Source organism: Rhea pennata, chromosome 28 (genome assembly GCF_028389875.1).
Source record: "Rhea pennata isolate bPtePen1 chromosome 28, bPtePen1.pri, whole genome shotgun sequence".
NCBI classification, from domain to species: domain Eukaryota; kingdom Metazoa; phylum Chordata; class Aves; order Rheiformes; family Rheidae; genus Rhea; species Rhea pennata.
In genome coordinates, this window is record NC_084690.1 from 5,382,928 (window position 1) to 5,410,016 (window position 27,089).

Sequence of the window (27,089 nt, forward strand, 5' to 3'; positions counted from 1 at the left end):
CTGGGGTTTCTGTGATTTCCTTGAATGTTTTAAGGTTCCAAATTTAACAAGTTTAAGCATTACAAAATATTATTTCTTTTCTTTGCCAGTTCACCATAATTACTGAAACACCTGCACTAATTGAGACCATGAAAAGCTACTCTGAAAATTGGCAAAAGGATCAATAACCTTGAAAATTAAACAGCCCCTCTCAGTGGGACGCCATGAGGGTTGCTCACCGCCGGGCTGTTCCACCCCGCCTGCCAGATCCACTTGTTCCTTCCCGGTGCCTTGCTGCACTGATGGTTAATGCATTGCCGTAGCTGCCATGTAGCTGCACGGCCGGGGGTGAGGACACGTGGGACCATGTCGGGGCCTCGGGGGAAGCCGTGCAGCACAACAAGAGCACGCTCAGGTGCTGTGGCCTGACTCACTGCCGCTGGAGGCCGCAGGCTGGATGACGAAGCTGGACACAGAAGGACGCCTGCGATCCTGGCAAGATGCCCATCGCATGTCCCTAGCGATGCCGAGACCCTGAAGACACGTGTCGCTTCCTCGTGGCTTCACCGTGCAATGGGAGCAGTGGCGGGGGGGTCCCAGCAAGCTGAACCTGGGTAAATCCGCATGGGCTGGTGCACTCCGTGCTCCTGACGGTTTCGGTGCACTGCTAACCCACCTCTGTGTGCATCAGCCAGCAGCTTCTTCTCGTTGCTGCCCAGGAAGGGCATCCGTGCTCCCAGAGCAGAGCTCTGCCTGCGTCCTGCCACGGTGCTGGCTGGCACTACTGACTGCTGAATGCAAGATCAGAAAGATGGTATTAATGAGAATCACTATTTTTATAGAAATGCAAAAATGAAATTCTCTATTCAGATATAGAAAGGGTAAATATTCCCGAGATGGTTCATTCCAAACTTTCCTGGTATCAAGAGAAATGATCTTAGCACAATATGGTGTTTTGATTTGATTTCAATTTTGTTTTCCTAATTTACATTTTGTTTTAGTATCTATGCAAAATATTTATCAGGCTGCCAACAGCAACAGGACCCTGAATGGGGATTTCCTGTAGGAGAAAATGTGTTCTTACACCATTTATCCAAACTCTTCCCTTTCATTTTAGATGTAATGAAGCCCCTGAAAGCCGGGTCCGAAGCGCGGGTCCGAGCCCTGCCCCTCCTGGGTGGTGGACACCCGTCCCTCCGCGCCGCCCGTGCAGACCGATGCTGTCACCTAGTGGCCACCTGCCCTTCTCCTGTAAGTGCCACACGGGACATTCCAGAGCTTCTGCCCTTCCGAGGGGGCCTCTCGCTGGGAAAGGTTCCAGGGAACCAGCAACTCATCACAATAACTAACCTACAGCAAAGGACGAAAAGAAAGCGGGCAATAACTTACGGCAGACATCACAGCTGTACGAGCACAACGGAAACACATTGCTGGGGGAGCAGCCGGACTCAAATGAACCCTGACAGGAGGGGAAGGACCGTCTGAAAGATGCTCATTCAATCTAAGTTTAGCTTTATTTCATGAGCAGGAAAAACTGTTTGCACTGCTGCTCCTCCTGCAACCACAACAAATGCCCGAGAATAAGACAAAGAAATTATCTTTCTTCTCTGGGCAGGTGATAGATTATCTGTGGAGCTGTGGAATTTCCCCAGACCCTATATGAAATCAATCTCTTGGAAATCTTTCTCTGGCCATATAGAGGGCTATTTGGAAACTGCAAGGTCCTCTGATGTACGGCTTTACCTGCAATCATCTGGGCTGCAGCATTTTAATTTGTTTCCTTTAAAGAGACTCAAGAGTACCATAAGAGGCAATTTCCAGGATTCAAAGGAGATGGCAGAATTTGATCTCCTTCCATGGTCTAGTATGTAATTACTGGAAAGAATGAGGGAGGCAATACAGACGCAAAGACTCAAAGTGGTTAGAAGAAGTTATTCAAAGCCCGTAGACTGAGATGTACTTCTGCCTGGACATGGGGCTTGGTGGAGGCATGCTGGAAGTGATAAACAGGGCGGCAGGAGCAGGGCTGACAGCAGCAATCTTGAAAACTCCAGTTATGGGGGGGCTGTTCTCCAGGAGAGGTGAACGGAGATGGAAAGCAGGAGCACATTACTGCCTTCAGCCTGCAACAAGGGCAGCAGAGGGTTCAACTCCCTCCATGGCCTGCATTTAATTTCCTCTATCGCTTTCGCCGTCTCCTGCTGGCCACAGGCTGGGTGAGAGACTGTGCATGCACTAGTCTGTGTGCAAGACTGTGCACGCACAAGGCAGTGTGCAATGCTGTGCTGAGCTGTGCTGTGCTGCAGCCTGAGGAGAGAAATTCTTGCTAGAGGAGGTGATTTCTAGAGCATCCTGCAGAGAAGAGAGCAAACCCCTGTTCAGTGAGAGCAAAGGGGATGCACCTAGTCTTGCAGCAGTCCTCTAGCACAATTACCCTGGAATTTAGATAATTTTCAAAACATCTTTTTAGTTTCCACATTCATCAGCAACAAAAGGGTCTGCTCACATTGGCCAAACAGATGAGCAATGCAGGTGTTTTTGCAGTCCACTCCCATGAAAGGTCACCATCGAGCTTCCCCTGGATTTGCCCGGCTGCCTTGCCTTCCAGCCTGTTTCTTTGCACTACATAATTATAAAAGCTATGCAATTTTTGACACATATAATGCCCCAAAGCATTTTGTTTCTCTCCTTTTTTAAATGTACTTTGCACCAGGATGTGACCTTCAGCTCTGCTGGTGGCAAAGAAAAGCCTGCTTCAGGCTCCTGGCAATATCAAGCTCATCTGTCTTTGACTTCACACCTCTGTATTTTAACAGCCGCAGCACTGCCGCTTTGAGAGAATTTCTTACGTGTCATCTAGTTTTAGTGCTATTCTATTTCGTTTGCTACCTTAGTTTAATCATTTTTTAACAGTCTTTCAGTTTGTGTTCCTATCTCTTTTCATCATCATCTGTTCCTGATATTTTATTTTTCCAATAAACTAAGTAATTTAATGGCCCTAATCCCAAGCCTCCTATTTAGAGCATGGATATGGAGGCTGCAGAAAGGAGTCTCAATTTAAATCTGTCAGTCAAACATAATTTAATCTATCTTCTTCTTTATACCAGAAACTGTTGATGAAGGAAATTATGAATTAGATTCAGTCCACTCTTAAAAAAACAGGATGATTTACAGCTTTCTAGTGCTTTTTTATGCATAGGCTATTAGAAAGTTAGAAAATTATATAGATTTGGGGCAACAAAAAATTGTAAGTATCTAGGCCCTGGGGTGATTGCATAGGCTTTTAAGAGCCCAAGGACATGTCTCTAAGGTCATCACTACAACGTATTTGATATACTCGAGCTGCCGGCAGCAGCATGATGGTGCAGGGCAGAGCTGCTGGGCATGCAGGAACGCCGCCCGGCTGCCCCTTGGCATGCGGGAACACCGCCCGGCTGCCCCTCGGCACAAGACGGGCCCTCCGGAAATCCATCCGTGCAGGACAAAGCGGCTGATTTCGGCACAAGCCCCGAGGCGGCCTCTCAGCCCGAGCTCCTGCGACCGCAGGCGCAGAAGGTGTTTTAGGCGCTGCCCGGCTCCTCGGAGCGGGTCCAGGGCGCTCGGGGGAGCCGTCGGAGAGGAGCGCATGGCCCAAGTCCCAGCGGTGCTGGGGGCCCAGGACCCACATGCCAAGCGTCTTCTCAAATTAAAACAAGCACAGGCCCTCCTGAGCCATACGCCGGGCAAAAGGAAAACGTGGGAGCAATCTGATGCTTGCATATTAACTACCTGCAGGAGGAGCCCTTCCCTCTGCCTCAGTTTTGGTGATTTAATCCCATTTACATTCTCCTAGTTCCACTTGCATCATAGGATGCAGCCTGCAATATCTGCACCCAAAGAATAGCAGACGAGGTTCCTAAATGTAGCTTGCTGAGTTTGCAGCACCACGTCTGCTGCATTTTGGTGTGAGTTCGACGGCTTTGGGCACAGAGGGATGGTGCCCAGGGTGGAGCGTCAGCTCCTGAACTGAGCAGAGCGGGCCAGCAAATGCAACCCTTTGGTTGGCTTGGTTTGGATGGCCAGCCAGGTTTTCAGAGCTGCCCATCATCCACCCCGCATATAGTCTAAGGGAATCTAGAATAACATTTGAAACGGGACCCCCGACTCCACCGGACTTGTCTGTGGTACAACCTATTCAAGCCAATTCTCCCATCTTCTGTTGGTGAGTTCAAAGGTTAAAAAAAGACTAAAAGGCCAAGTGTGAAAAGAGCTTTCTGCACTGAAGCATCTAGTATTAAACAATTGTTCTTCACCCATGAGATGAGTTGTGTAACTGAGCTGTCATTCATCATGTATAATTAAGGCCCTTTCATAAAAATTTTACCAGCAGCTGGATGCTAAGAGTGTGAGTGAAGGTTCCTTGCTATCTCCAAAGCTAGCAGAAAAACAGCGTAAGGCACAGGCACACAAAAAAAGTCACAAGATCATGAGTCCAGGTGTCTTGGAGCACCATGACTGTTGACTTACCTGTCAAGCATTTCTGCTTATCGGCAGATGTGAAAACATCTGGATGTAACTTGCAAAATTGGATTACGTAATTGCCACTTCTAGAGAGTTCTCACTGGTCGTTCTGAATTTATTTTCACATAGTCAGCCATCACCAGCTATGGAAAACAAGCTTTGAACCAGGAGTATTAAATCTCAGAGGAGTCACTGTCCGATTTTCAGCAGAGCTAGAGCATTCAAAAGCTGCAACAATCAATATATCGTCCGCCGCAGTAAACAGGCTGATGGCTGGGCACAGGAGCAATTTAGCAGATGACCACATTTTATTCTGGCCCTTATTTCATTCTGCAGCAATTAGCCCAGAGGAAAGGGCCTCATCATATTGTAATTTCAGCCTTATGAATAGCAGTGTGTTTAGCTAGACAGAAGTTAGAGGTACCTTCTGGATCCTCAATAAAAATGCTATTAGTGTCCACCAGTGCACATCAGAGCTTCACGACTATCAGAGGAAATAACTGCTACTCATCTCTGCTGGGTTTTAGCCACCTCAGGAGACAACTTGTGATAGATTTGAGGCAATCCTGAGAAACATGTGTGCTGGGGGGGAATATGCAAAAGGATTTTGTATGGGGATCAAACCATCCTGACAGCCCGATAGAACTGCATTGCACTGAGTGCGTTGCAGAACCAGCAGCTACTTTTGATCCTGATTCGAGTCTGTGTCCCAGACGACAGGTAGCGGAAAGCTGGGCTATCCTGCCTCCAGGCTTTTTATTGCAGATTGCATGCCTCGGGTGAGGAAAAGGAGAGGAAGGGAAGAGGAAGAGAGTGCCACCAAAGTGCGCGCTGCGAGGGCAGTGCAGTGCTCCCTTACCTCGTCCATGTGTAGCCTGAACCGGGGATGAGCCTGACACCACCAATCAAACATTTAATAGATTTAAGGACATTTCCCTTTGCTCCACCTTGAAATAAAAACATAAATCTGATGCCCATGTTCTAGTTTTCTGCAATGATATCTTCACCATAAATATCTTCTAAATAGTCCCAACCTCAAATAGATAGCTAATAAAAGCACTTTTTATGGTTATCAGACAAGTGAAATGCCCCTGGACTGAGCAATTATGTTCAAATATCTGTTCAGAACTGGCTGGGAGTGAAAAAATCAGTTTCTTACTCCCCAGGTACAAATCCATAATGAGGATTTACTTCTGAGGTGGTACAAATGAGGTAATCCCTCTCCTTCCTGAAGAGAGATAAGGAACAAAAAAAGAAACAAAATGGTACAAGTTAACAGCGAAGCATCTGGAAAAGCAAATAATTTGCAGGAGGGAGGGGCAGAAGGTCGACAGCATAGAAAAGCATCAAATAAGAAGAGGGACAAATGACTGGTTTGCCTAATACCAGGAGAAAGCTGGCACAGATGCACTGCCAGCCTGGCAGGAAAGTGCTGTGAAAGGAGAACCGTGTCCGAGGGCACTGAGCTGCAGGGCACGGCACAAAGCCCTCTGCTCCGCACTGGCAGATTTTCCATCTGATGCTGCTGATTTCCTGCCTTTCCAGCAATGTATCTAGAAAACGTGTGAGAAATGTGCACGCCGCGATTCAAAAGGACCCACGCTTCACGGCTGCTGCTGTTTGACATTAATTGATGGAGCAGCAAATGGCTACGCTGGTCCTTGAGAAACAAAGTATTAAAAAAAAAAAAAAAAAAAAAAAAAAAAAAGCTAGTAGAACAGTCTGGTTTTTAGTATGGGACTGTGCATATCAGTTGCAAAAAATCCACGCATAACCTCCCTGCTGCAAAAGGAGTCATTTCAGCAGTGGGAGGAAACCTCGCACAGGGTCTTTGCTAGGGCGACGAACCCTCCAGTTGCCCATCAGCGCCCACCCGGAGCCCCAGCGGAGACTCGGCCCTCCGGAAAATATTGTTTCCAGCTGCATATGGTGCACTGATAACTCTTCCCCCAGTCTCGCTGTTTCTTAATGCCTCTGGACCACACAATGTTGTTTCATTCTTTTTCATACTGTTTTATCTCACTGTCTTCCACAAAATGAATGATTATCAGCAACAAATATTTGTTAAGCAGAATAAGGAAGAAAAATACGCTTTTAGATCTGGAATACACAGCTACTTATTACAATGTTTGACAACGTTAGGACAGTTACTATCAGTCTCCCAGTTATTCTCCATTACTACAATATCCACCAAAAATAATTCCAGTTTCTAAGTGAGTTTCTCAGCGAGGGGCTGAACAGCAGCCTGCTGCTCCGGGAGGGAAAGCTGCCGCTCACCCTCCAGCCCAGCCGAGCACGGAGGAGAGGCGTCGTCCGCCCGGGAACGCTGCCGGGGCGGGAGGCTGCTGCAGCTGCACAACACGGCGCGCGCCCGGGAGCACAAGGAATCGGGAAAGAAGGGTCCTGGCGGACGGCAGACAAACGCGTAGGACAGACAGACAGGGAGCTGCACGGTGGCCCTGTCGCTGGTGGAGATTGCTCTGGCAGTGCCGACGGCGGGCAGGCGGCTGCGGGCTCTGCCCGAGGCGCGACGGCTCTCCCGGACCGGCACAGAGCTGCTAGCCGGAGAAGCCACCCTAAAAAGATGGATACGTCGGGTTTTGTGGTGACAGCTTTCCTCTGCCTGCTTTGTGCCACTAGAGTTGCTACTGTAATAATTCCGCTTCTGTAAGGCATATAAAATTGCCATAAAAATGAAGCAGATGAGAAGAAATCGTATCGTCGGGGAAAAGAGGCTGTCACCCCATCTCTCTTCTGCAGTGCAGCCATAGCTGCATGTAAAATTATCCTATGCAAATGTAATAATTTGCAAAACAGTGTAGATTAGGATAAAGGTGTGTATTTATGGGAAGCAACTGAGGGAAATGCCTGGGCACTCTCCTGGGATTTATGCTCCCTGTTTGCTGAGCAGCGGTGTTTTCTGATGAACCCCAGGGTAGTTCCGTAGTAGGCTGAAAGGGAATTTTGTTGATGCTACAGAAAATGAAGTCCTGCACAGCAGTCAATAGAAAATAATGGATATCAATTACACAGCTGGAACCGCTGACTTGATCAGATTTTATAACTCTCTACTCTAGGGGTCTTTTTAATAAATCCATTGAGAGAAGTGTCAAATCTTTTATAGTGATATGTTTCAATCTTTTATTTTCTAAGAAGAAACAACTGGCAGTTACACAAAATGCTCCTCGGAGTCTCTCTCAGACTCGTGAAGGTATCAGAATTGGTAGGAGATGGATATGGGCTATTTTTTCGCTAATGCAGGGACACCAGCTTGCACTGCATTAGGAAACTGCTCTGGAAACCAGGCATATTCATTTTCTTCTGTTTCAGCCCCGATTAGAGCACAAGGGGTCGGCTCCCCCTTTGTGATTTAATGAGAGCCTCATAGCATGGTGCTCAAAGACCAAGTCACCTACGAGCAAAATCACCCATCGATGGATGCTTGGATTTTGTTGCAGGTTAAAAGCGACACCCCCCAGCACTTTGGGGAGGGCCCCACACTTGCAGAGAGGTAACAGCAGAGACATCCGTTCAAACCACAGTGAAATCTGATACTCAATAGGGAAAATGAATTAGCCTTTGTCTATGACTTGCAATATTTTATTTGCATTTTTATTTAATCCAGTCACCATCTCAGGCTCTGAAATTAGAAATGTAACTTTCTTACATGGCATCTTCCCTATGGTAAATCTAATTAAACAGCCATTAAATTGTGTGTTAGCTTGATTATATCAAGGTGACCTGGAGCTCCTGTTAAATGTTAATAACAGCGTTCCCCACTAACTGGCATTCAATAGGGAACAGGCAGTACCATTTCTATTGATGTGGCCTTTAGATGAATATGGTTATTAAAGTGCTTTGTGTACTACAGACTCCCAAATAAACGTGTATCTAATTCCCTGGAAGCTGAAGTGTTTCCTGCGCTCTTCAGCGCTGCCAGCACAGGACGGCATCTGTGACCAGCAGCCCGGCAAATCCCGGCTCGCGAAGCTCGGCACCGGGGTGGCCGGGTCTGCGCACAGGCAGCTTCTGCAAAGTCCCGGATAGCTGAAACGTAGGCGAGAGGAAAGAGGCCAGACCCTTACCTGTCACCGGTCGGGTCCGCCTCCCAAGCTCTCGCAGTCTCGGCGGTGGGGCAGCCTCGCTGCGCGTCCGGCTCCTTCCACCGGGCAGGGCACGAGTTTGCTTCCTAGACAAAGCAAACACCAGCCCGGGTTTGCAGAGCGCCTGGACCTGCTTCCACATCCTTGTCCAGAGCAAGACCTGCTAATGATCGACAAAGACAGATCTTTTTTTTATAAGCAGGCAATTTATCATGTGAAGGTTAATGATAGCAAAATGCTAATGATCAGACCGATAACTGAGAACGGTGTCTGTCCATTACTGCGGGTTTTTATCACACACCCTAAGAAGTATCATTAAGCTGAAGAAAATCTTCACCGTGTACTAAATCAAAGTCAGAGAGATCTGCATCTAAGAAAAGACTTCCTGTGGTTGTTGCTTTGTGTTTGACTTTCCCAGATCACTCCTTTAATTGCTGCTGCATTCCTCTGGGAGGATAGCTATAAGCAAGTATGGAAAAGTTGAGAATCAACTGTTAAAGAAAAGAAGCTTTCAATGGAAGAAAAAAAATTCAGAAAGGTAGAGGGGCTATATAAAAGAACCCAAACCTGAATTCCACTACAAGCCCTTAAAACAGGAAATATACCTTCAAGTTGCAAAATAGCTGAACAGGAAGAAAATGCCTCCCTTCCTCCCCTGAACATTTCAGCAGACGATTTGGACATTTGGGCTCCTTGACTCCTTAAGAACCCGTCCCATCAATAATTCACAATGACAGAATTAATTTACAATCATTTCCAGCCGCTTAGTGGTATCAGACTGAAATGGAAAGAGGCCACCAGGGCTCAATGAGAGGATAATTACTGTTTCCAAAATCTCCTTTTGAGTCTGATGTTTTGTTCATGCACCTGATTATAACTTGTACCTGCACCTGAGGAAAAGCAGGTATAAAGCCCTGCTGGGGCAGATTTCTCCCTGTCCACTCTGGCAGGTTTCTTGCCCGCTTCGTACATTAGCCCCAGTGCAGACCAGTATGTACATCTGACCTGGAAACCAGTGAGATTTGGCTGCGCACAGTCACTCTGTTGACACAGGGTGTTGATTTGCACCAGTGCAAGCACTCCTACAGCGGTCAGCTTATAAACTCTGTGCATGATGCAGCACTGGACAGAATAAACGTGCTGGAACAAGTGACAGTGTGCACCAGCCTGACAATAACTCTCAAATAAGCTTTGCATGGTCATTTTCTGCCTTTGTTGCCCTTCGCAATGTCAGTGAGTCTTTAGTCCATCTCTAGAGGATTAAATGTGCAATCCAGCATTATCTGAACAAGAGGTAAGGCCTCTGGCTGATGAGAATAATTCACTTTTAACAGGCAGGTTGTGCACTTGTTGCACTGCAGCTTCACCTCGCAATTGTAAAAGCCTGCCTTCGTTCTCAGATCTTTGTCATTTTGCATTACTTTAAGTCTGGATTTCCTATTAACACATACCTTTGTATTAATCCTTCTGCTTTTAAGATACATGCCTGCTGAGTATGGAAGACACAGTAAAACTAATTAGATCACATCCAAAAGTCTTAGGACTCCCATTTATTTCTATTACAGAACTAGATTGAAGTGTGAAGAACTGCTCTCTAGGAATCATTGCAGGGGGTGCACAACTGGCTAGTGTCTCATACGATATACCTCTCTCGTGCCCACAGGGAAACTGGAAGAGGAAAAACCAGGCCTGGGAACACAGACGGACACAGCATGGCCACCAGACTCCTTGGACGGGGAGAGGACAAGCATCCCTAGCCCAGGTTTGGAGCATGGAAGCAACAAAGAAATTGGACGATTTATGAAAATCCGGAATTACGGGCTGTGTGGTGTCATTATGGGGTATACTGGCTGAGGGGCCACAGCCCGCCCTTTCCACGCAGGGAGTTTGCTGGCAAGCTGGATAACCGACGTTTGATCTAGTGTCTTAATTTGGAGCCAGGAGCTTTCCGTGCTGCTCCTCCAGCCCAGGCCCCACGTGCCCCAATCAAACTGCTTTGTTGCGTTCAGCCGTGCAGAGCTGGGTGAGCAAAAACAGCAACTAAAAATCCAGGGAACGGGTAGGTGTGGAGGATTGATGTTGCAAGGGACATATGTGATCTAAATGAGCAATTCTATTTAGAAATCCACTGAATTTCACGGGGGGTAATGAATTAAATGAACTAGAAAGCATGGCATGAACTGGAGATTTGCTGTAGTGACTCATGTAATTAATCTCTGTTGAAACAATTAAGCCTCCTAATTTGCGCTGCATGCACAGAGCGAGGGCAGGGGCAGGTGTGTATTAACCCCTCCTCGCCGGGGGCGCGAGACCCGGTGGGGCCGGGCCCGAGGGCTGCTCCGGGGCCACCCCCGGGCGCTGGGTCCGAGGGATGCGCCCGGAGCCCGGCGCTCGCCCCCTCCTCCGGTGCCTCTCCGCGACGGGGGCCGCGCGGTCTCGGCGAGCACCGCGGTCGAGGCCAAGCGGCCTCGCGAGGCAGCGCCGCGGCTGCTCCCCTCGGGCATCGGCCAGCTCGTAAAAGCAGAGCAAAGGCGTTGCCAGCAAGCCCGCGAGCCGGGGACGCGCTGAACCTCGTCGTCCGCCGAGTTTATCCACTTCCTGCTGAAGGTGGCTAGTGATGGATGAGCACAGCGAAAATGCTGATCCTTTTTCCCCCTTTCACTTCTCAGGGCATGTGATGAAAACAACCCGTAAGATTCAGATTGATTTTTTCTGTTCTAAAAATATGCTCTGAAATGTTTTCCTTGTCAAAGCATTGCTCTCTGTGATAAGGCACATATTTTTCCTCTACCGAAATTATTTTGAATATTGCTATTGGATTGACTGTGAGAACTGAATAGCATCACGTAAGGTGCTAGAGATGTTTTAATACCTGGTTCCTTCAGTGCTGCTGAGCACCTCTGCTCCGTGGTATCTCACAGCAGCCTGGCTCCAGCTGGGATGCAGGACAAGCGGGTTGGGAGCTGTTTTGGGAAAACTGACACTTAAAATAACTGTCGTTTCTCCCCACCCCAACTCCTATTTCTGCTAAAATAAAACAAACAAACACAAAAAACAGGTGCTTTACTAAATTCCAGAAGTTATCAGCAATGGGTGCTGGGTCCTCTGACTTCTTACCGAGGTGGAATAGAGATCACCCAACAGGGTAGTAGAGCAAGGCAGAAGAAAGGCCCGTGGAGGCTCTTCACTGCTTCCTGCCTACTTGCAAGGTGCAGGGACCGCGCCGAGACGCACCGGCACGGGGGACTACGATTAAGTTCTCCTGGTTTTATAGCAGCTCTTTCCATGGTGAGGGGCAGGATGAGACTCTGGCAACACGAACACCTTGGCTGTCATGTTAGCAAATCCCATGCTGAGGCCTGATAAGCACATCCGCTGCCAGCGCCAGCTGACTGTTTTTAAATTAATATAAAAGGCAGGCATAAATTTTAATTCACTGCATCCTTGTCAACTGCACTGAGTAATGCAGCTTCTCTGTAAATTTGATTATGGCTGTATCACTAAAGATAATTGGAGAACATGTCATTAGTCTTATATCAAGTAACAGCATTTATTTTTCTTTCACTCATGTTTATTTTAACTTCACAAAGGAATAAATTAAACTTACAGTGGTACTCAAAATCTGTTGTGAGAAGGCTAGACCTCAGCTGAGCAAAGGGATTTCCCGTGATTTCCCAAACATAGGAGAAGCGAGCTGTCCTGCGCCAGTGCCGGCGGAGGCTCCCTTTCCCGCTGTGCCCCAGGTCGCTCTGCCAGGGCTGCGGCCGCCCGGCGCGGAGCTCAGCAGCAGCGACCCAAGAGGAAACCCGCGGAAAGCCCTGGCGCGGCAGGAGCTCGGCGCTCGTCCTCCTAGTCCCGGCTCTGTCTTCCCACGGGAATGCAGCCGCCGAGTAAACGCCTGCAGGCGTCGAAGCCAACGGGCAAGAGCGGAGGGTGCTGCGTGCACGTTGGCGCCCACGGCGCGGGGACGGAGGCCCCTCGGCACGCACGCGAGCCGGCTGCTCCCCGCGACGCCGGGGCCGGCCCGAGCTTGTCCCGCCGCGCAGGGCGCTGCACTGCCCGGCACCGTCATCCGACACTCGGTCGTGGCGCCGGCAGCGTCCAAACACTGCTCCTAGGTATCACAGGGCCTCCAGCAGCAGCTACAGTGACGGGTCCATAGGGACCCAGGACTATCCAGGGAGGGATCAGTTCTCCCTGCTGGAGGGGACTAACGCGTCCTCGGGTAGTGCCACGGCCATCCCTCATCCTGGCACAGCCCAGACTACGAGAAACCTCAGCACCCGCCTCAAACAGATGCTACTGCTTTTTGTTTGCTGAACTTCTCCATTCTCCAGCCCCTGAGACCCCGAAACACCCCTAACGCCCATTCTTCTGCTGATTACTTCTCAGCTCATCCATGCATATTATTGTCTTTGACAAGGTGCTTGCTTTAACGCAAACAGATGTCGCATCTTGTAGTTATTCAGTCTTTGAGTTGCTTCCTACAAGTTGGGGCGTTTTTCTCCCCTGGGTTTTGTTTTTTGCAGAATTTAAAATTGAGACTTGCTGTTTCCAGTTAGGGAGCCTCTGCTCTGATAGGCAAAGGCTCACGAGACAACGACCCGGGCACAGCGAAGCGAGGCCGGCGGCTCTCTTGGCCCTGCACCTCCAGCACCTTCTCAAGCGCAGAAGAGGCCCTGGAAACGCCCCGTGCCAAAGCCAATGCTGGGCAGCAAGCATCCGGGTGCAGCAACCCCGAGGAAAAGGTTTCCCTCGGCCACCGGCACCAACGGTACGCCGGACTGGGGAGCCCCTCCAGCCGACCGAGGTCTGAGCCCCGGCAGCGCCGGGAAGCCAAGCTCCTGCCGTGCCCGGCAGCGCCGGGAAGCAGCCGCACGGCGTCTGCTCGGAGCCCCCGTCGCCGCAGCGGTGCCGGGGCCGCCGCTCTGCAGCCACGACGCGGTGGCCGGGAAGGCGGGAGCCAGGCTGTGCGCTTCCCCTCCGCCCTCCCTGTGCCTTCAGCCGGAGAGACCCCGCGGACGGGCAGCCCGGAGGGGCGGGCAGGCCCCAGGCACCGCGGCGGGATCGCGGAGGAGCAGGCGCCTTCCCCAGCCTTTGCCTCCGCTCCCCGGGGGGTTGCAGGTTTGCGTGGCAGGAGCGGGCTGCAGGGGTGCTCCTTTCCTGGAAGAGTGACAGGTTTTACGAAGTATTGATAAGAACTGTTGAGTCTCTGCACATTTAATTACACTTGCCTGAGTGCATTAACACAACCATGAATTTTTAAAAGCTATCAGTTTTCTTCTGTTTGACTCTGGGTCCGACAGTGCCTGCGCTTCTCTGCAGCGCAGCGCTCCGGGAAGCCCGCGGCCCTGGCGCCGCCGCGTCCCAGCGCGGGGCTGCGCGGGGCGGGAGCCGCGCGCCCGGGCGCTGCGGCCGCGGGCCAGCCGGTGCTAGAGGCCCGGACACCCCGCGAGCATCGCCTGGCCCCGCCGAAGGACCCGAGGAGGAGAGCCGCGCCGGGCGGGCTGCAGCGGGGTTGCGATGGCTCTGAGCGCAAAGGCATCTCAGGGAGAGTGAGCACCGCTTTCTGCAGCTGAGTGGCCAGATTTATGAAAGCACTCAGCGTGCTTGATCTCCGCTCTCCTGAACAACCGGCTGCAAATAGGAACAGAGCAATTTTGAGAGCCTGGCCACATCTGTGGGTGCTGAGCTCATGCAACTGGCACCATTTGTTTCCTGGGCCTGGCAGGAGCCCAGGCTGAGCACAGCTCCTCTCTCACTCCCATTTTGTGACTCCTCCATCTTCCATATATTTATTTCAGTCCATTTCCTACTCCAGCCTGCAACCCTGTGATAAGGCATCACCCAGTCTTTACAGCCTGGATTTTATTGTTTCTGCCTTTCCCTGTGTGCTTAATTGCCACCTTTTCAATTAGAAGGATTTCTCTTTTTTTTTGGCTGAGGAGTTGGGAGGGTCGTTTTTGAAATACACTACTAGTAGGTTAATTGTAGGTTGAAGGACACTTTACAGCCTTGGGGTACAAAGCTCTACTGCCAGAAACAGAATAAAAGGCATCAATAACTTCAAAAAAATGTGCAAAAGAGTCCGTGCTGCAGCGCTTCCTCCAGGCAGCCAGCCTTGTGCTGCGAGGCGAGCAGCAAGCCGTCACCACTGCAGGGAAGGCCGGTACAACAGCCTGCGGGTAAACGCCAAGCGTGACGACGACCATGCTCTAGCCAGAGCATCTGCTGCGCCCGCTGCGGATCCGTGCACCTGCAGCGGGGGCTCTCCGGGACGGCCCCTCCGCCCTTGGCACGGCGGAAAGCTCTGCACGGAGCGCCCTTACTGCTTCTACGGCTTTCGGGTCACTCTCAGTTCATGCATTTCCCCGGGACACAGGAGCAGAGCGGCATCGCAGAGTCTGCGTGGGCTGGATAAGGTCAGGCTTGTCCTCTCCTAGCCTGGCCTGTCCTAGCAATGCGGCGGACGATTTCAGCTCGTAACAGCAGCTACGGGATCAGGGCCACCCGCCAGGCACTGGCTGGGGTTGCTTGCAAGAACGGCTCTGCAGCAAATGTGCCGGGTCCGCGGGGCAGCGGGACGCGGGCCCCTTGCAGCCGAGCACCAGTGACCCCGCTGCGCGTGCCGGCACCAAGCCCTGCAGGCACAGCCGTGCAATTTCAGCTGTTTCCTCCCACCCCAGCTGCTGCCCTGTGCCCATCACCGGGCACCGAGCCTGCTCCCCGGGCACGGCGCTAGCTGGCTAGTGGGGCTCTCCAGGGCTGGAGACACAACTGCTTGCAACACATACTTCCCCAGAAAGCTAAAAACCTGACATTTGCACTCCCGCTATTATTTACCTCAACAGCAAGATGTCATGTCCTGGCAGAAGCAAATGGGCACTTAACTCATTAGCGCATTTGAAAGTCATTTGGTTTTCAACAGGTTCCTTCTCTTATCTCTGGTTGCAGAGCAACATATATAATAAGCTGAGGATGTTAAAATCTTTGATAGTAATAATCAAAATTTGTCATCTTTGACATCTAGTACTTAGCCTGTAAGGGTGACATTGCTTATGTAAATACAGCAGCAAGAGGTTTGAAAAAGCAAGTGACAAATTCCAGATTTTGGGGCAATAATATACATTAGCTCGGTTACAAGGAGTTGCAACAGAAGTTCATAAGCAAGATCTGTAGCCTGAAGAAGGTTATTAGCATTTAATCTGGACAAGAACATATAACCGAATTTACTACAACAGTTCTCTTGAGATGCAGCTTGCAGACCAGCACTTTATCTTCGCCTCTTTGCTGAACTTGACTGCTGTGACAGGAGCAGGAGCCCTGCTGATGTGGGTACATTAGCATTCACAGAGATTAAGTGACACAAATTAGCAGCAGCGGGATGGATGGGCCATCTCGAGGGCTGCTGCCATTTCTCCTGTGATGCATACCGCGGTACTCACGCTGTTCGTGCTTAGCTAGCGCTAACTTAATATTCAGGAGGACCAGCTGCTGCTGGCCAGGTACGATCTCCCAGGGGACCTGCCTGGGCAGCACAGCTCTGCCAAGCAACTGGGACAGGCATTACCAGCCTCTGCGTAAACTCTGGAGACCTAGAAGCGGCCTTCATGCTTTTGGCCAACAGCAAGTATTTATTTTTAGGTTTGCACTATGAATAATTGAGCAGATATGCAAAGGCAGGGGTGCGCAGGCTCCGCAGCCACCCGGCACGCTCAGAGGCAGCAGCACCGCGTCTGCAGGGAGCCTGAGGCTCGTGTCCCAGCTGGGGCAGGCACCCATGCATTCGCAAGCAATTAGAAAGGCATGATACACTGTGTGGTTTAAAACCAAATTCAGAGCAGCAGCTCATTCATCAATTTATATTCTGGTCAAGCCCTGTGACAATAATGCTGGAGATATTTAATGAGTGCAAGCGAATTTAGTTCTGCCTGTATAATTTGCCTCTGTATGGCTCACATGGCTATCATTTTCCTGTAGTTTGTTAATAATAAGTATTCACATAACTCATTTCTGAAAGGACAAAACAGAGAATGTTATTAATGTTTTGTTTCCCTTCACGTATATGTCAGGCATTTATCGAATACAAACTTGATTAGGTGGGTGCCATCCAGGAACGCAAAGCAGTATTTTACAGCAAACAAAGCACAGGTGCTAGTATACTTGGAGTAATTTTGCAACATTAAAAGTCATCAACTGCATATAAATATTGAAGTAGTAGGGATACCTGTACACAACTAGAACATACTGGGACATGTCTGCCACATACAAAGCGTTGTTTGGGATGGTCTCTGTTTATCTCCTGCCAAAATCTGTGCCCATGGCCTGGCCTCCAGCAAGCCCAGCGCGAGCACCCGGTCCTGCCCCGAGCACAGGCGGGTGCCCTGCGGCCGGCTGAGCCGGTTGCAAGCGTGCCGTTCGCGGGGAGTCCCGCAGGGCGAGGGCACCCCAGGGGACGCGCGTGCACCCTGGAATAACTCAACCCCCTCCTCTCCTCCCCTCCCCATGTGCAGCCCACCCGCATCTTCCCTCCTTTTGCAAAACCCCTAATTTTCTGTAGCATAGCATTCCAGATTTGTCAATCATGGGCTTTCTGGACCCGAAATTCCGCCCAAGCCAGTGTCAGGGCAGGGACACCCCGGCGAGCGGCAGGCTGCAGTCGCGCAAGCTTGTGCTCTCGCAGGGGAGGGAGGTTGCTGTGATTTTTCACGGGAACATCTAAGACTGTGCTACTTTCCGTGTGTGGGAAGACGCGCAGGTCCGCAGGAGCCGTCCCCAAGGCGTGCCTGCACCGTGCCCCTGCAGTGAGACACTGATCCTTAAATGATGCTAGGCATGCCTCTAACACACGCAGAACTCCAGGACGCATCCGCTTTTGCAGGATTGCCTTTGTTTGTAAAGCTTTATGAGCACCTAAGCCTTGCAAACATAGAATCATAGAATCTGTGATTCCAGGCACTCATCTTCCTTGTCTCTTTATATATTAGAGGCAATTGCCTTCTACAAAAAGAGCTAATAGTAGCAGGTAGCAGGCAGCTTTTTTCTGTTGCTGCCACAGAGAATTGAAATTTCACTTGCAAGAGAAAACGTCAGTTACAACAGGTCACTGTACTCCCCTTAGCTGGGAAATTTTGATCTTTCAAGTATTAGGCATAATAGGATAATACTCAAAAGATTTTCTTCTGCCACAGTCTGGCCTTTTAAACTGTTTTTCGTGCATGTGCGCGTGAGTCTTTCCTGCTTAGGACACAGATATAAACCCCACTGGTACAATCACTCGCTTCCCCAGGTAACGTAATGATGTTGTAAGAGCACATCATGCTGGAAGCATTTATTTTTAACAACTCCTTTTCTATGTTTTGAAAGACATCACAATAAGGCACTATAAATATATACATATTTTCCTGATGGTGAACCGCAGAAGACCAGGAGCTCGCAGCGACAAGCCTGGTCCTAGACCGACAGGAGGGACCGTGCGACCTCTCAGACGAGTCGGTACCTTCTACACCTCTGCCTTGCGGGCTGAGCTCTAGGTCTCCATTTAGACCTTTAGGGTTTTATTTGAGATCTTCAAAAGAAGAAGTACCATGGAAGAAAGTGTTCTTCCAACTTTGAAAGTGTCTTTTGAGATGATCCCTTTGTTTATTGCATTAAAATGTTAACTGTCCTGGGAAGCTACTCTTTGGTTTTCCAATATTACATTTTAAAGTTTTTAGTTCCAAACCATTTTCTTGAGAGAATTTCAGCATATAGCTGCTATATGCTCTATTATTTGGAATTTATTTCTATGCTTGCCCCATAGAGGAATAGAAAAATAGTGAAAGATGATGCACTTAACTGACAATGACAGCACATGTGAACACAATATTTGAATTTCAATAAGTTATTAAAAAAATGCAATGACATGTGCTACACCATCAGGAGTGTCTGACATCAGCAGTATGGACAAGCAAATTTTCCTATTAACTTTGAAATCCTTCCCACAGCCTGAAGGAGGCATTTTAGAAACATATTACTTTTAATCTACTTACAAATGTATTTTTTAAATGTTGTGAATTTTGTTAAGCAAAAAGTGTATCTAATAATAAACATTTTAAAACTTTCAAAAATATGCTAGGAAGATAAAACTATGCACTGGAAATTAATAGCACCTCAGCTTTTTCATACAAGCACACATAATGACATTACGGCAGTTGTTTCAGGCAGTTTTTCTCTGTACCTTGTTTTCTGCTGGTTGGGTAGCCAAATTAGGCTTTAAAAATGTGTTTAATAGGTTAGTAAATGGTACAGTTTATTAGCTTCCTGTAATTTTGCTTTTCACCTGCACCATAGCTGTGCAGACTGCAGCAAATCAGCAGGTCTGCTGGGACACAGATCTTCCTGAGTGCTTCCTCAGGCAAAAGGGGTCAGACGACCCCTCCATACATGCCCCCAGTAGCAGTTATACTATATGATGGTTTGAACTGTCTCAAGATCTTAAGGCTATAAAACTTCTTGAAAATTGCACTCGTTAAACCTTTTCATAACTCAGTGGAATTAGAAAAGAGGTGGTGGTTAGCACAAGGGGCTGATGTTTGGCTTGGAGCAGCAACGAGCTGCTCGAACGCTGCTCCTTCTGCACAGTCTACAAGACCAGGTCTTGGCCAGGGGTTTGGCCAGGGAGCCTGGAGCTCCCACGAACGGTGCTGCCAGGCAGGAGATTTTGCCACCGTATCCTGATCCTGGCGCCAGTCCCATCCTCTGTCCCTACAGAGCATCGGATGGTCACTGCTGACCCGGAGGACATTTCGTACTGCTGGAAACGCAGCCCAAGCCATCCCAAAAAGAAGTCCAAGACCCTGCTGAGGGTGGCCTGGAAAGCACCACCAGCACATAACTGCTGTCGCCAGTTGTCACGATGCTGCTCCTTGCATTAGGTGCCTCTGATGCTAGCAGTGATAGATCTCCACCTTCGCCCTGGACACGGCACTAGCCCTAGCCTTGCGCACAACACTAATCATCAAAATGGGCCGATAAGCATAACTAGAGCCTGGAACAAGTAATAAGAGATATTGCAAGTGACTTCTTATCAAATGAGTACAGTTCTTAAACCTTTCACATGATGGACAAGGTTATAGAATTTGCAATTAACTTTGCCTAAGCAGCGACAGCTGCACCTACAGCACGCACACAGGTCCGGAAACTATCAGCTGCCAACTCTCCAGCATTCCTGGGGGAGCCCCTTGGAAAGGCATGTCCTGGCCTCCTCTCTCACACAGCATGCACCAAAAGACAGGGGGATGGACAAGTGTGTCCCCCACTTCCCACTCCCAGGCAACCATGTACATCACACGCATTGCCTTTAACCGATATACTTTCCCCCCTAAAAACCTAAAGAGGCTAAATACTGTTGAACAGAGTGATAAAGGGGCGTTGAGGCAGTAGTAAGGAAGGCAAGAGTGCTTGTCACACAAGGCAAGACAGGACCTAGGGAAAGGGTGCAACGCTGATGATTTATTCTCTATTCTGTCTGTCCAGATGTTGCTGCATGTTTGGGGCTTGCAGATCTATCCTTGAATCCTCTACCAGCTCCAGAGGAAGAGCTTGATGCAATAACTTAAACCGACACAAACTTTCAGAATTTACTAAGCTTTTATTCCTTAATAACTGTTATTTGAATGTCTTGCCCTTTGACTTTTTTCTTAGAAACGCATGTTTTTTTTAAAGTTCCAAGCAGCCAGACTTTCCTCACTTTTTGCAGTGACAAGCAGCCAGTCTGACTCATAACACTGTGCATGATCTGTTGGATAAATCATTAATGCAGACACTCTCATGGAATAGTTTTGGTGTTGTGGCTGAGGTTAGAGCCCAGTATGGCATCAGCAACACTGACATGTGGCCCATTTTTTATGGGAGAAATGGAACATTTGGTGTAAATCCAGGGGACAGTGTGCAATAATGAATGAGTTCAGCCTTCAGAAGAGGCCTCTAGGCAAGACAGCATATTGATTTCAACATGATGAGAAAATGAAGAAGGATGATATGTTTCATATTATTGATCCTTTCTATTAGCAATAATGGCAGGTCGCTCTATCCTCCCCAGCAGCCCTCCATCCTCCACTGCAAGAGCAAGAGGTTTGCACGGCAAGGACAGGTAGACTTTTATGCACATTTGCACATTTATGTTTACAGACCCCGATGCCAGATGCAGGGAGGGAGCAGCTCCGTGTTTGGGCTCTGCTGTGCCCAATCCCTGTTAAAACAAGGGGCGAAGATTAGTGCTGCCTTGGGAATACATGTTGGCTCTCAACAACCTGGAATTCAAAACCTGCTCTTGGAAAGAGGAAAGACCGAGAATGCAGCAGGCAGGTCTGCTCCTCGGGAGGAGACGGGGAACATCAGCAAAGCTCAGCTGGGAGGAAAGCAAACGCCATCCGTGCCAGGGTGGGAATCGTGCGCGGGCAGAGCAGCCCTACAGGCTATTTCTGCTCACGGGTTTAATAAGCTGCACACGCCGACAGCCCCCCTCTGCTTGAGCGCTGACGGCGCTCCCGGGGGCTTGCTGGGCCCCGGGACCCCTCGCTGCCCTTGGCACGGGCGCAGCGAGCGCACCGCTGCCCCGGCGGCCGCACCGAGCGTGGCCGCACGAGCTGGGCACGGGCGGGCTGCAGACAGACGTCGGGGCGCCTGGGAACCGTGCCCCCGGCTCTGCAGGGCTGCAAGTCACAGCGTAACTGCACATCGCTAGACACCGCTCCTGGGGCGCAGCCGGCCAAGGTCAGGCTCTCACCCCGAAAGGGATGCGTGGTGCTAACGGTATGCAGCATGCATATTTCTGCACGAGGCTAAGCCAGGAGTGCTGCATTACCTCCAAAGCACTGCAGATCAGAGCTGTATCTCTGCATAACAGAACATTGCTTCCCTTATCTAAAGAAACACAAACATATCCCATCTATTCCCCCCCTCGCCCCATCCTCTGATTTGGTCTCATTTGTTTGGATCATGATAACTGAAATTTGGAATTATAGTTGGATTAGAAAACAAGTAATTCGTGAAAAGCAAGGTGGTTTTTTTTTAATATTACAAGTTACAGTTCACACACCACAGTTTCATTGCATATGCCCTCCAGCCTTTCAATTAAAAATAAAACAGAAAACAGCACTTTCAGAATGGAAATGAGCACAAGACCAAATTCTCATAAAGACAAAAATGCTGTGATTGGACAAGAATAATTATTGCTGGGAATATAAATAAGGAGGGAAGAAGTATCATTCAGTCACTGTTGTATCCAGGGGCCAAAAGCGAGTTATTCAGACCCTTCGAAATGAGGTCATTCCATAACCAGAGGCAGAAAGGGAAACTGCAGATCATTGCAGTGTTTCTGGATCTGTATGGTTTTACCCGAAGTTCTCAGGTGCAATGGCAAAAACACTGAGCTGGGAAGAATTCAGGTTGATGATTTTAGGGTACTATTCCTGAAATCCTACTTCGCTTCATCACTCAGTGGCGAAGCCGTCAGAAATCTCCCTGCCGAGCTGCCAGGAGCGCGGGGCAGCGCTCCGCCACCCGCCCCGCCAAGCGGAGCTGCTCCGGCACCGCCTCGGCAGCCCCCGCGGCGCCCTGCGAGGCGGCAGCGGTGCAGGGCCCTGCGCCCGGCCGAGCGGAGCGGCAGGTACCCCGCGCCCTTCGGCAGCCATCGCGGAGAGGAGCGGCTTCCCCGGCTGCAGAAAGCAACGCCTCCACGGCAGGCGGCGGGTAAACACCAACCACGAAGAAATAATCTACTGCTGCTTCACCAGCGATCGCAGGCTCATGCTTTTGGCCTTGAATTTCTACAGCAGAAAAAACCAACCTGCAGATAATTGAGTGTAAAATGGCAAATACTTCTTACCCCGTGTTGCCTCGAGTCACTTCCTATCACCTTGCTTGGCGAGAGGTTGACTTCTGATCAGGGGGTTGATCCTTACATATATTATTACGGCTGCTGCAGGCACCGCTGAGGTAAACAACCTTTTCTGTAGCCAATTGTGCTCCATCTGACCCAGATTTCCCGAGCCTGCCCGCAGCCAGCGTCGCACCGGCGGCTCCGCAGCCCGGCTCGGGGCCTGGCGCCGTGCTGGCCATCTCCTGGCCGGCGGGGATCTGCCCTGGGCGTGGGACGCTGCTTTCCTCTCCAGAGTTATCCGATTAAAAAATAGGAAAGGTTTTACTTGCATTAAGTTTTGATGTAGCTCTTCCTACAACCGACCCAAAGCTTTAACTTGTGCATCTCGGGGGGGATCAGGAGCTCGTGGTGCCCAGAGCATCATCCGGAGCCCCCTCACCACCGGGATGCAGACGGGCGGCTTGGGGTCCACCGCCAGCGTGAGGCCACGGTGACGGCCGCACGCCCCTCCGCGGGGCTGCGGCGCCCCGCACGCCTCCGCGGCATCGCTCGGCTCTTCCGCCCACCCTCCGCGGGCTCCTCGTGTCCCGCTGTCCCCGGCGGCGCTGGGGCCGCAGGCGCCCGCTCAGGACGCTTCCCCAGCACGGAGGGGGCCGTAACGCAGGCGGTCCGGAGCGCGCTTTCATTCCCCTTCCCCCAGCAGAATCCCTGGGATTTGCACTCCCGTAACAGAGCTATCTTAGGGATTTTTCAGCTGTCATTAATATGCACTTAAGCCACAGGGAGCTTCACCAGACAAACTCACCGGGTTTCTGCTTGTGACATGGAGCATTTGTTAAGCGCACACATTTCCTCGCTCCCGACTCCCGGCTCCACGGGCAGCTGCACTGCCAGCACCCAGATGGCATTCGTTTCAGACCACTTATCTGTAAAGGAGGCACCAGCCTTGATAAGAGCAGAACAAAAGGCAGCAGCTTTCTGCTCAGCAGGGAAAACTCATTTGGGAGTTAAAGGGGGGAGAGGGAGCATTAGCTTTAATGGATTGCAGGGGCAAAGACCAGGCTGCAGAAACCCGTTTTGCTGTGTGGACAAGTTTTAGGCAGTAGCTTTTCAAACTCTGATAGCTGGAAACCACTAAGTGTTAATGTAGCTACCGTGTACCCCAGCTAGGCTCAAATGAAAAAGCAACCAAAAATTTTCAGTTCATGCATCTAATCTAATACATATTCTGGTTTCCCATAGCATTGGGGAGACTTTGCGTATGCAAGATATATTGCTAGAAATCCATTTGCGTAAAGAAAACAAACATCACTTAAAGAACTCTGTGCCGAAAGCAAAAGCCCTTGCTACTGTAGAGCAGCAAGCAGCATGTGTTAGCAAACTAGATCCATTTCAAAAGGAAAGCAAATGAGATAATTTAGCAAACATTAAAGACATCTCAGCAAAGCATTTCTAATTGCAGAGGAGAGGCCAGAAGGAGAAACAGACATGGAAAAACTTACTGCAAATAGGGAATTTTAAACAAGTGCAGGTTTGCCATTTAAGACGCATAAATTCCTGTGAAATACATGCTGCATCTGCAGACACATTAGAGAGATGTAGCAGAGGACCTTTTCAGCTCATCATGTCACCCATGTGTCACCCCAGGGACCAGAGTAATACATTAAACTAACAGTCACCTTCAATCTGTACCCATCTGATTGCATTGATTGTGCCCTATTGAATGGGGATGTTTAGTCTGGAGAAGGGAAGGCAGAGGAGATGTGCCAAATCCTCAAATACGCAAAAGGATGAAGCAAAAAACAATCTACCCTCCATGTTCATCTCAGACAGTGTCAAATTGCAGCAAAGCCAGCACAGGTTAGGCCTGGAAAAAATAGCATTTTACCAGAAAGAAAAGCCCTGGAACAGTTTCTTTGGAGAAGATGTGGAGTTTCTATCATTGGATATTTTTAAATGCATTTCAGACAAGCATACCTTAAGGATTGCTCTCACGTGAATAATTACACAAACACCATCAGTTCAATGCATTGCCTCCTGCAATTAGCACTAGGGAACCTGGCTGGCAGAATGACTCATTCCAGCTGACCAGCCCTGTATCTTGCAATTCAAAGAGATACTTGATTTTATTTGGCCCCAGGGCTAAAAAAGCTTTTGCAAAGAGGCTGCTTCATACTGTGGACCAGAATCCTGGTATATAAATGCTCTTGCGCTGTGCAGGTACTACTCCCAGTCGTTACAGCAGAGAGGGATGAGCTGCTGGGGCCGAGCAGTGAGGCTGCCCAGCTCTGCGCCATTTCTCCCCCACTCCCAGGCGAGTGTCTCCACCTCTGTGTGCTGAGCTGCACTGGGATTTCTGCCTGTCCCATCATTCTGCTGCCAGCCCCAAGTCAGCACTGTTTCCTCTCTAAGAGGATACTGCAATTTCAGCTCAGCCACCTGCACTGTCCCCCGCTTCCCCTCAAACACCTACAGTCATCCTCATGCTGTTTCCTGGGTCACCTGCACCCACCAAGCCGGAGGCAGAGAAAGGAGCCCGTTTTCTCGGCTCGCTGCCTGGGCGCAGCCTGGGAGGGCTCCAGCCACGTTACTGCAGTTTCTCTGCACAAGCGACTGCAAGCATCGCTCAGACTAAAAGCACAAGTGCAGAAGCATGCCCAGCTCACCCCGCGGGATAACACAGGCATCACCTAGCAGAGGAGCAGACTAGCCTGGGGGAGCTGGAAGAGGCAAGAAGCAATCAGGCATTCACCACTCCTTGCAATAGGATTTCCCTAGCCATTCTGCAATTCATCCTTAATTAACTCACAGCACCATCAACTGCACCCCTGACTGAACCGTGAGGCCTGTCTGGGGCTTTGCAGTGCATTCACTGATGGTGAAGACAGACAAATTAATAAACTGTCCGTATCGGAGTTTCCAAAGAGCTTATTCTGTGTCTTTCTAGAAAATACAGCCACAAGCCCAGCAGAAGTGCCTGTGCCAACTTGATGCTGACAAGTGCCTCGCAGACAATCTGTTCTGCACACACGGGGGAGATAAACAGGCTAATGAGCATTCCTCCTCACAGATATGACCGCTGCAGGAATCCCTGCTGAACCCTGCACTTCCCTCCTGTGTAATGCAAACAAAAACTGACTTAATACAACTGCCACTTACAGCAATTATTGCAGAGATTTTTGGCTGATTGGGATTGCAAATGCTGTTGCACCCATTACAGCACTGTTGAACATGCAAGACAATTTTCACAGTTGTAAAGCAAAAGCTTCTGAGCCAGTCCGCAGCTTGGAAAGCACATGCTTGTGTGCTTTGCTCCCTGCAGTGAAACCGGCCCTGTCTTGGGCAACATACAGCAGCTACCTAAAGGGCAGGCACGTTGCGTCGAGTTGTGGCCGGTTAGCACACCGATCAGGTGGAGCTCCTCCGGAGCAACGGAAGGCGCCCGCGGACCGAAGGATGCCCTGAGCAGCCAGGGGAGGCTGCTGGCACCTTTGCAGGCAGCAAGCCAAAGCAGAGAGCATAAACACAGCAAGCTACAACTGCTCTTACGTATAGCACAAGCTTGCCTTTGCTTCTCCCCTGTTGGGTGTCCCAGTTCTTCCCCCTCTGCCTTGGGGCAGTTTTGTTCCTTGGCACTTCCCTCACCACCAGACAAGAGCTGCGCTGCACCCGCAGTTTGTGCTCAGCCAAACACTCAGGGCTGCCTTTTTCTGAACGTGCATTAGAGCAGCCTGATGCTACTAAAAACATTGTCCCGCAACAGGCAACCCCACATGCATGTGACACCATTGTGCATGTTAACTCATAAATAGCTCTACTTCAAATGATTTTAACACAAAGCAATACCTCCAAAGACATCTATTAGAGAAAATTCACGTGTACTTGGGCATTACAAGAGTTCTATCCTTTTGCTAGCAATAACAAGTGAGCATAGCATCCATAATTTTAGCTTTTGTGCAGCGAGCCCCTGATTAAATAGGAAATAAACATTGCTGAGAAATTCTGAATTGTAAATAAAACAGCTCAGACAAGTTGCTTGTGGACGTTAGATCACTAAGAAACAGCAACAGTAAAAGAAATAAAAAGGAAATTTCAATAACTCACCAGACCTCATCTGCCCAAGTGTCGTCACAGCTCTTGCATCTGAATCGGCCCAGGGCCTCCCAGCTTTTGCCCCTTCTTGCTCTCCTGCTTGGCCGAGAATCCCATCTCCAGCTCGGTCAGCGTATTCTGGTCAGGAACATGCTGAAAACGACATCACGTAGCCCAAATTGCTCAGGTCCAGATCACTGAGCACTTCCAGCCCTGACAGCTTTTGGCAGCAGCACCTAGGATTTAACTCATAGACCTGGGAGTCCCCACTCAACAAACTAGTTACGGCACAAATTGCATCAGGTGCAGAACGGCTGCAGGTCTCAGAGTGAAGTTACGTGCTGCTGGCTTAGTGACAAACCCCTGAAACCGCAAAGCCAGCTCACTCTGGCTGAAGCCAAGGCCTCTGCCCGTGTAGACACATCCTTCCCCGGAGATGTGGTGCTGGCAGGGGACCTGTGCCGCTGCACAGCCTCGCTGCACGCAGACAGCGGTGACAAACAGGCTTTTAAGAAAATGGGCTGATCTGACCCGTTCCTCCCCAAGCCTTT

The 27,089-nt window shown here is 49.8% G+C and overlaps 1 protein-coding gene across 13 annotated transcripts; it reads right to left on the bottom strand.

Annotated features, from left to right (window-relative positions):
- Positions 1-449: 449 nt before the first annotated feature.
- On the bottom strand, positions 450-26,728 carry LOC134151970 (uncharacterized). 13 transcript variants are annotated; one of them, XR_009960937.1, is made up of 6 exons: positions 26,551-26,727; positions 23,252-23,372; positions 22,453-22,732; positions 11,455-11,545; positions 8,565-8,745; positions 450-770 (listed from the first exon to the last, which is right to left on the bottom strand). XR_009960937.1 is itself a non-coding variant. In XM_062596939.1 (4 exons), exons 2-4 carry the CDS (start codon positions 23,352-23,354, stop codon positions 22,077-22,079), a joined length of 690 nt encoding a protein of 229 aa, XP_062452923.1. In that variant the 5' UTR covers positions 23,355-23,372; positions 26,551-26,719; the 3' UTR covers positions 21,610-22,076. The 13 variants fall into 13 exon arrangements, 2 of the variants coding, with proteins under 2 accessions (XP_062452923.1, XP_062452924.1); XR_009960938.1 differs by lacking the exon at positions 450-770 and adding an exon at positions 2,178-2,331; XR_009960934.1 differs by lacking the exon at positions 450-770 and adding an exon at positions 6,388-7,055 and having other exon boundaries at positions 26,551-26,724.
- Between the last annotated feature and the right edge of the window lie 361 nt (positions 26,729-27,089).